Raw genomic sequence first — 9,752 nt, 5'->3', positions numbered from 1 at the left:
ACGAAGAAAAGAACGAAAAAAAAAAAAAAAAAAAACCAGTGGTTGCTACTTAGGCAAAAGTTGGCTTCTCCCCCACTCTATCCTCGGCCTTGAACCGCCACGGGCGAAAGCTGCCTGTGCCTCTCCGCAAAAGACTAAACTGGCGGCGCCACTCTCTACCTACCTATGGTCTGCATTTACCGCACTGGGCGCTATATTCTCACAAGCTACAGCGCTGCGGAGGCTCTTGTACACGCCCTAGGCGGCTTCACCGGCTTCAAGCACCAGTTGCCCGTCGGCTTTGGCACGAACCTTGTCTCATATAGCTGGGGTAGCTACCACTCTGGAACCTCTTGTCATTTCATCCTGCCTCTCATTTTCTCTCATTTTTTCTTATTGATTTCTTACTCTCAACTCAATGTCTCGTCATCAATACTGACAAAGCTCGACCAGATACCAAAACAGCCTTCTCAGCTGCCAACTCATTTCACAACGGCCGAAACAACTCTTATACGCTCCCAGCGATAGGAGCGCTTCTACCAACACCCCAGACTTAAAAACAACAGTCAATTTCGCGCGAAATATTCGCCTAGCATGGGTCTGCTCGACGATTTTGACGACAGAAAAACCCATATTGAAGCCGAGCAGGAACAATACCACCCTTTTGAGTACCAGACCGAGAACAATGGCTCGTGGGCTGGTGCTTTGCCGGTGAAGCAGGGTCTCTACGACCCCTCCTTGGAAAAGGATGCATGCGGTGTCGGTTTTGCTTGGTGAGCTTTTAATCAAGCATTCGTACTCATATTTTTACATGCTAACTCTGAGTAGCCACATCAAGGGCAAAGCTAGCCACAAAATTGTCAGTGATGGTAAGTCAACTCTCACCATAACTCGTTCAACCCCCCCCTTCATTGTATCACAACTAACACAAGGCATCAGCACGCAATCTGCTTTGCAACATGACTCACCGAGGAGCCGTTGGCTCCGACGCCAGAGACGGCGACGGCGCCGGTGTCATGACGTCGATCCCCCACCGCTTCTTCATCAAAAACTTTGAAAAAGAGGAAAATATCAAGCTACCCCAGCTGGGCCAGTATGCCGTCGGCAACCTCTTCTTCAAGCCCGACGAGGAGACGTTTGAAGAGTCCAAGAGGCAGCTGGAAGACGTTGCCGAGTCCTTGGGCCTGCGCGTCCTCGGCTGGCGTCGTCCGCCTGTCGACTCGACTCTCCTCGGTCCCGCGGCCAAGTCGCGCGAGCCCATTATTGCCCAGCCCTTTGTCGTTCTCGCCTCGGCCTATGGCACTGGAGTCGAGCCCGAGAATACGGACCCGGCGACCTTTGACGAGCGCCGTTTCGAGCGCCAGCTCTTCATCCTCCGCAAGCGTGCCACCCACACCATTGGCCTGCATAACTGGTTCTACATCTCCTCCCTCTCCAACAAGAACATTGTGTACAAGGGTCAGCTAGCCCCCGTCCAGGTCTACTCCTACTACCATGATCTTGTCAATGCCGACTACGAGGCGCACTTTGCCCTTGTCCACTCGCGTTTCTCTACCAATACTTTTCCGTCCTGGGACCGTGCCCAGCCGCTGCGCTGGGCCGCCCACAATGGCGAGATCAACACTCTGCGCGGCAACAAGAACTGGATGCGTGCCCGCGAGGGTGTCATGCAGTCCGACATCTTCAAGGAAGAGCTTGAGGAGCTGTACCCTGTTGTCGAGGACGGCGGCTCCGACTCGGCCGCTTTTGATAATGTGCTGGAGCTGTTGACCATCAACGGCGTCCTGTCTTTGCCCGAGGCCGTCATGCTCATGGTCCCCGAGGCCTGGCAGGGCAACGAGCACATGGATCCCAAGAAAGCTGCTTTCTACGAATGGGCAGCCTGCCAAATGGAGCCCTGGGACGGTCCCGCGCTCTTTACCTTTGCCGACGGCCGCTACTGCGGCGCCAACCTTGACCGCAACGGTCTGCGGCCGTGCCGCTTCTACGTCATGGACGACGACCGCATCATTTGCGCGTCCGAGGTCGGCACCATTCCCGTTGAGCCCGAGAGTGTCATCCAAAAAGGCCGCTTGCAGCCCGGACGCATGCTTCTCGTCGACACCCAGGCGGGCCGCATCATTGACGACAAGGAGCTGAAAGAGGCCGTCGCCAGCCGCCAAGACTTTCGCTCCTGGATTGATCGTGAACTCGTGACTATGCCCAAGGTGCTCGAGGAACTGGAGCCCAAGATGGACCTCGCGGCCAAGCCCAACGAGACGCTGCTCCAAGAGGACCCCATGCTACTCTCCTTTGGCTACACCCACGAGCAGGTCTCTTTGCTGCTCGCTCCCATGGCGGCCGACGAAAAGGAAGCGCTGGGCTCCATGGGCAACGATGCACCGCTGGCGTGCCTCACGCAGTCGCCCCGTCTGCTCTACGACTATTTTCGCCAGCTCTTTGCGCAGGTCACTAACCCGCCCATCGACCCCATTCGAGAATCCATTGTCATGTCGCTCGAGTGCTACGTCGGTCCGCAGGGCAACCTGCTCGAGATGGACGCCTCGCAGTGCGGCCGTCTCTTGTTGCCCAGCCCCATTCTGTCCATTCCCGAGTTCAACGCGCTCAATAAGCTGTCCACCATTCGCCCCGAGTGGACGGTGCGCACCATTGACCTGACTTTCCCCAAGTCTGAGGGTGTTGAGGGCTACATCAAGCACCTCGATGAGATTTGCAATGAGGCGACGGCTGCTATTGAGGCGCATGATCGCATCATTATACTCTCTGACCGCAACACCTCCAAGGACCGCGTTCCCGTCTCAGCGCTTCTCGCATCCGGCATGCTTCACCACCACCTTGTGAGTAACAAGTGGCGGTCTATGGTCGCCCTCATTGTAGAGACTGCTGAAGCTCGCGAGGTGCACCACATGTGCGTCCTGCTTGGCTATGGTGCTGATGCCATCAACCCTTACCTGGCCATGGAGTGCATTCTCAAGCTCAACCGCGAGAAACTCATCAAGAAGAAGCTGTCTGACGACACTCTGATTCACAACTACAAGCACTCCTGCGACGGCGGTATCCTCAAGGTCATGAGCAAAATGGGCATCTCGACCCTTGCTTCCTACAAGGGCGCTCAGATTTTCGAGGCGCTTGGTCTCGACGAGACCATTGTCGAGCGCTGCTTCCGCGGCACCGCGTCCCGCATCCAGGGCCTCACTTTTGATCTCCTTGCCGAGGATGCGTTTCGCTTCCACGAGCGCGGCTTCCCCTCGCGCTACACAGTCGACATCAAGGCGCTGCCCGAGTCGGGCGAGTACCACTGGCGCGACGGCGGCGAGGCGCACGTCAACGATCCGACGTCTATTGCCAACATCCAGGATGCCGTGCGCACCAAGAACGACAAGTCCTACGAGGCCTACTCGCGCTCCGAGTACGAGCAAATCAAGAACTGCACCCTCCGCGGTCTGCTGGATTTCAAGTTTGAGGACCGCACCCCGGTGCCCATTGACCAGGTCGAGCCTTGGACGGACATTGTGCGTCGCTTCTGCACCGGCGCCATGTCGTACGGGTCTATTTCCATGGAGTCGCACTCGACCCTCGCCGTGGCCATGAACCGCCTCGGCGGCAAGTCCAACACGGGCGAAGGTGGAGAGGACCCGGAGCGCTCCGAGCGCATGCCCAACGGCGACACGATGCGCTCCGCCATTAAGCAGGTGGCTTCCGGCCGTTTCGGTGTTACCTCTGCGTACCTGGCCGATTCTGACGAACTGCAGATCAAGATGGCGCAGGGTGCCAAACCTGGCGAGGGCGGTGAGCTTCCCGGCCACAAGGTGTCCAAGTCGATTGCCCGGACCCGGCACTCTACTCCCGGCGTGGGACTCATTTCTCCGCCGCCGCACCATGACATTTACTCGATTGAGGATCTGAAGCAGCTCATTTACGATTTAAAGTGCTCGAGCCCACGCTCACGAGTTTCCGTAAAGCTCGTGTCGGAAGTTGGAGTCGGTATTGTTGCCTCTGGTGTCGCCAAGGCCAAGGCCGACCACATTCTCATCTCTGGTCACGACGGCGGTACTGGTGCCTCGCGCTGGACTGGAATCAAATATGCCGGTCTTCCATGGGAACTGGGTCTCGCCGAGACTCACCAGACGCTTGTTCTCAACGATCTCCGTGGTCGTGTTGTGGTGCAGACGGACGGTCAGCTCCGCACCGGCCGCGATATTGCCATTGCCTGTCTGCTGGGAGCCGAGGAATGGGGCTTCGCCACAGCGCCTCTTATTGCTATGGGATGCATCATGATGAGAAAATGCCACTGTATGTCTGATATCCCATCTCTTGACGGCTTCGTAAACGACTTTTTTGCTAACTTGTACTGTAGTGAATACGTGCCCTGTCGGCATCGCTACCCAAGACCCGGAGCTCCGCGCCAAGTTCCAGGGCACACCGGAACATGTCATCAACTTCTTTTACTACTTGGCGAATGAGCTCCGTGCCATCATGGCTCAGCTTGGCTTCCGAACCATCAACGAGATGGTTGGCCATGTTGAAGTGCTCAAGATGCGCGACGATTTGCGCACCAAAAAGACTGCCAACATTGACCTGTCCCTGCTGCTGACGCCCGCTCACAAGCTGCGTCCTGGTGTGGCTACTTTCAACGTCCGCAAGCAGGACCATAAGCTCTACGTCCGTCTGGATAACAAGCTCATCTCCGAGGCCGAGCTCACCCTGGATAAGGGCCTGCCCTCGCGCATCGAGTGTGATATCGTCAACACGGATCGTGCCATGGGTACTTCATTGTCCTACCAAATCTCCAAGCGCTACGGCGAGTCTGGTCTACCCATGGACACTGTTCACGTCAACATCAAGGGCTCCGCTGGTCAGTCCTTTGGTGCTTTCCTTGCGCCCGGTGTCACGCTGGAGCTGGAAGGCGATGCCAACGACTACGTCGGCAAGGGTCTATCCGGTGGCCGTCTCATCATCTACCCACCCCGCTCTGCCCAGTTCAAGGCGGAAGAGAACATTCTCATTGGCAACGTCTGCTTGTATGGTGCTACCACTGGTACCTGCTTCTTCCGTGGTGTTGCCGCCGAGCGTTTCGCTGTCCGTAATTCCGGCGCCACCGCTGTCGTCGAAGGTACCGGTGACCATGGCTGTGAGTACATGACTGGTGGCCGTGTGCTCATTCTCGGTAGCACTGGCCGCAACTTTGCTGCCGGCATGTCTGGTGGTATTGCTTACATCCTTGATGTCAACCGTGACTTTATGGGCAAGCTCAATACCGAAATGGTTGAAGCCGGCCCTCTCGAGGACCCTGCTGAAATCGCCTACGTCCGCGGTCTTATCGAGGACCACCATCACTACACTGGCTCGGAGCTCGCCGCCCGCATCCTTGTAGACTTTAACCGCGCTCTGCCCCGCTTCATCAAGGTTCTTCCCGTTGACTATAAGCGCGTCCTGGAGGAAGAGGCGGCCAAGGCCAAGGAAGCTAAACGTGCCGAGTATAACCTGCCTGCCGTCGCCGGTGTTCCCTCGCACCCTAAGAAGGAGGGTGAAAAGGCAGCCAAGCTGCAGGATCTCGAGGAGGCAATTGGCGACAATGCCGTTGAGAAGAAGCGAGCTCTGGTGCTGGACAAGACCCGTGGCTTCATGAAGTACTCCCGCCGCTCCGAAAAGTACCGTGCGGCATCTGCGCGCACCAAGGACTGGGCGGAACTCAGCTCGCGACTCAACGAGGATGAGCTCAAGTACCAATCTGCGCGCTGCATGGACTGTGGTGTTCCGTTTTGCCAGTCGGAGACGGGCTGTCCCATTTCCAACATTATCCCCAAGTGGAACGAGCTCGTTTTCCAGAACCAGTGGAAGGATGCCCTCAACCGTCTGTTGATGACCAACAACTTCCCCGAGTTCACCGGCCGCGTCTGCCCAGCTCCCTGCGAAGGTGCCTGCGTTCTCGGCATCAACGAGGACCCCGTTGGCATCAAGTCCATCGAGTGTGCCATCATTGATCGTGGTTTCGAAATGGGTTGGATGGTGCCCCGCATCCCCGAGGTGCGCACCGGCAAGAAGGTAGCCATTATTGGCTCCGGCCCTGCCGGCCTTGCGGCCGCCGATCAGCTCAACCGCGCGGGCCATCTCGTTACCGTTTACGAGCGTGCCGATCGCCTCGGTGGTCTCCTCATGTACGGCATTCCCAACATGAAGCTCGACAAGCGCATCGTCAAGCGCCGCACCGACTTCATGGCGGACGAGGGTGTTATTTTCAAGACTGGTGTCGCCGTGGGTGAAGACGGTCACCCCAGCCTGGAGAACCTACGTGCCGATAATGACGCCGTCGTTATCGCTACAGGTGCCACTGTCGCGCGTGACTTGCCCATCAAAGGCCGCGAGCTCGAGGGCATCCACTTTGCCATGGAGTTTCTGCACAAAAACACCAAGTCGCTGCTGGATTCGGAGCTGGCGGACAACTCATACATCACGGCCAAAGACAAGCACGTCGTCGTTATTGGCGGAGGCGACACGGGCAACGACTGCATCGGCACGTCGGTCCGCCACGGCGCCAAGTCGGTGACCAACTTTGAGCTGCTGCCGCAGCCGCCCGACGAGCGCGCCCGTGATAACCCCTGGCCGCAGTGGCCGCGCATCTACCGCGTCGACTACGGCCACACCGAGGTGCGTCAGCACACGGGCAAGGACCCGCGCGAGTACTGCATCATGTCGGAGGAGTTTGAAGGCGATGGCAGCGGCAAGGTCAAGGGCATCAACACCATCCGTGTCGAGTGGACCAAGAACCCGAGCGGCGGCTGGGACATGAAGAAGATGGACGGCTCCCAGCAGTTCTTCCCGGCGGACCTGGTGCTGCTCGCCATGGGCTTCCTGGGGCCCGAAGCCCGTGTCTTGGGTGAAGAGGTTGAGAAGGACGCGCGCAAGAATGTGAAGACGCCACCTGGAAAGTATTGCACCAATCTGGATGGTGTGTTTGCGGCGGGCGATGCGCGTCGCGGACAGTCGCTGATTGTGTGGGGTATCAACGAGGGCCGCATGGCTGCCCGCGAGGTTGACTTGTTCCTGGAGCAAAACACCAACCTACCTGTGACGGGTGGCCTGGTCAAGCGAAAGGCGACTGAGATTCTGGGCCGTGTTGCGACGACCAAGGTAGCTGCGTAGAGGTATGAAAAAGTTGTTCAGGAAGAAGAAAAAAAAAAAAAAGGTTGAAAAGGCGAGAGAAAAAAAAAGCAGAAAAAATCAGGCGAAGGACGTTTTACACGTGGAAAAGAAGAGGCTAGTTCTAGCTTATTTGATACCCGTTCAAGTTTTACATGGCAAATTTCTTTACTTTGACTCTGATCTTGCATTTGGGTATGAATTTCTTTCTACTACCATGGTTGCTCTAACAGTTCTTGTGTGAGGATATGCTTATTGCAAGGGTTATATTGTATGGCCTGTAGTATTTGCGGTTTCCAAGGAGCTGAGTATTGACATGACATTGTTCTATATTTGCGTATCGAGTACCGAGGCGGTATATTTTCCACTAGCTGTAACTTGTGAATGCTTCAAGGCGTCCGTATTTACAGAGTGGGAGCCGCATTAAGAGTGGTTGTGACGGTTGTGGTCTATGCAAACATGTCAGTACACACTCCAACCATGTCCAAAGGCGAGTAGAGTATTGGATTCAGAAGAAGGAAGGGAGGGCCCTTACAGGTGTAATCGTGACTGCGTCGCCAGGAATGCCCCAGCACGAGCAGGCGCTAGCATAACGGACAGTGCCCGAGCAGGCAGAAGCGTACCACGGAGGGGCAACAGTAGAGGTAATGGTCCTGGTATAACAGAGTGTTAGGCAAGCAAGATACGCGTCAATGTGTCAGTCAAGTTGTGCTTACATAGCCGGTGCGGTAACAGTCTTTTGCATAAAGCGACTGCAATCGCCTTGAGCGGAAGAGACAAAGTCATCACCGCGCCGGGTGCCAGTGACTGCTCTGGCGCAGTTGTCGGCATTACACTCAGTGGCGAGAGCGCAAGGCAACAGGGCCAGAGCGACGATGACAAGACGGTTCATGATGAATAGAAGTAGAATATGCGTTTTTAAGAAGAGCAGTTTTTTCAGTTTTGAACTACTTGGTAATTTAGGCAAAGAAAGCTCAATTATATATGTAGAAGCAGAAGGCTGTTGCGCATCACTTACACGAATTCGCTATGACTACTATTAACACAACGCTAGCCATATGTGCTTCAGATGCGCTGTTGGGACCAATAACGGCGCATATGCGCAATACTCAAGTTTGCCAATCTCGCGATTCTATTCTGTGTTGTACTCAGCTTCAAGCCTTGTGCGCTTTGTCTGCCGACATGTGGCGCTTGCTTGTATTGAGTTGTCAAGTCTAGAACGGGCAAGGCTTTCAGAGGCGGCGCCTCCAAAGCAAGGTTAGGGAATTAGCAAGGCTTTTACACGAGGCTTCCAGCTGGGTGCAGGGCTGCAGCGGGCGGCGAGTCACTAGTCTTGTCAATAGTCTGAGTTTGCAACTCACTCGTTGGTTAATGCCAGGGTAACCGGACATTATACGTCAATGCTGTAGATACGCTCCCACAATGAAGGCACTAATTGGCGAAATCCTTCATGAGCATAGTTGGGTAGACACAGCCAGAACCAATGGCCATGCTATGGCTGACCTCTGCGCTGGCCCGACGCTTTGGACCCAACTCTTCTAATAATACTTGTAAGCGCCACCCATCTGGTAGCGGCAGACGATAAGCTGGCGCCCGAGCCACGGGTCGTTACAGTAAACCTTGGTCAAAATTTTGACGGAGCAAGCTTTATGCCTTTGATGCTGCACAAAAGAACAAAGTGTGCATAGAAGTATGGTAACATCCTGTAAGCAGGTTCCTGAAGTAAGAAAATACAGCATGCAGGGTCTGAAACATGCGAGCAAATGACTGTGTTAGCCCACCGTATGACCGGCTTTACGGATACCATTTTGGGTTTACTTCCGCAGCGGTGAGCGAGGCCCATCTGTTGGGGAGAATTTTGGGACAACGTGGAGAGGCCATCGTCAGCCGCAATCTACCCGCATTTCAAGTCTTGTTCTCAGCCACGTATTTTGGTCGGGTCAAGCTGATTGTTTGAAAGGTGGGCAGAACTTGGGGACCAGCTGAGGACATTATGAGAGCCCAAGCATGGTGATTTCAATGCGTACCTGATTGCAGTCTATACCGACGGGTGGCATCCGTAGTCGCTTCAAATAATGGCGACTCATAATTCCTTCCTATTGCGGGTAATCCTCCTTGGTATTGTCGGCGATCAGGTTAAACATTGGCTTGGCAGAGAATTAGCTAGAGGCGTGTTGGCTGAGCGTCTCACAGGTCTCCTGGGCTTCGGCGTGGCTGACTTCTTCAAGCGTAATACCCGGGTGAGCACAAGCGGCCATGGCAATAAGCTAATAAGAGTGACAGAGGCTTTTAAGCGCGAAAAAATTAAAAGACATCGGCCCCGATGGAGGCGCCAGCAGTCAGCAGGCCGTGGTTACGCAGGATAACAGCACTTTGGCCACCAATAGTATCGGCGATGGCGTTCCTCTCGGCGCTGCCCAATACGATGCCTCGAAATTACTGGTAGAATGCAATGCCATTATAGAAGTAGACATCCTGAGGCTGACGTCGGATAATGCCCTGCCGTAAACAGAGTGCGCATGAGCGGCACATATGACATCGGGGCGTGCACGTTGCACGAAGATTATAAAAGACCTCCTTGTCTATCGAGAGGTAGCATAAAGATTATAGTTATAATTAGATGCACACTTGAT

At 55.2% G+C, this 9,752-nt stretch overlaps 2 protein-coding genes across 2 annotated transcripts; one reads left to right on the top strand and one right to left on the bottom strand.

The window, feature by feature from the left end:
* Positions 1 to 573: 573 nt before the first annotated feature.
* BBA_02773 (glutamate synthase) lies at positions 574 to 7,122 on the top strand (the record flags this gene model as incomplete). The annotated part of the gene is made up of 4 exons (XM_008597870.1): positions 574 to 752; positions 808 to 848; positions 919 to 4,272; positions 4,337 to 7,122. The coding sequence occupies 4 exons, from the start codon at positions 574 to 576 to the stop codon at positions 7,120 to 7,122; spliced, it is 6,360 nt and encodes a 2,119-aa protein (XP_008596092.1).
* Positions 7,123 to 7,523: 401 nt separating this feature from the next.
* Positions 7,524 to 8,011, bottom strand: BBA_02772 (small secreted protein; the record flags this gene model as incomplete). The annotated part of the gene is made up of 3 exons (XM_008597869.1): positions 7,524 to 7,568; positions 7,655 to 7,772; positions 7,836 to 8,011. The coding sequence occupies 3 exons, from the start codon at positions 8,009 to 8,011 to the stop codon at positions 7,524 to 7,526; spliced, it is 339 nt and encodes a 112-aa protein (XP_008596091.1).
* Positions 8,012 to 9,752: the final 1,741 nt, after the last annotated feature.

Source organism: Beauveria bassiana, assembly GCF_000280675.1.
Source record: "Beauveria bassiana ARSEF 2860 unplaced genomic scaffold BBA_S00006, whole genome shotgun sequence".
NCBI classification, from domain to species: Eukaryota; Fungi; Ascomycota; class Sordariomycetes; order Hypocreales; family Cordycipitaceae; genus Beauveria; species Beauveria bassiana.
The sequence above is the reverse complement of the archived record's forward strand: the minus strand, read 5'-3'. Positions and strand labels throughout refer to the sequence as shown.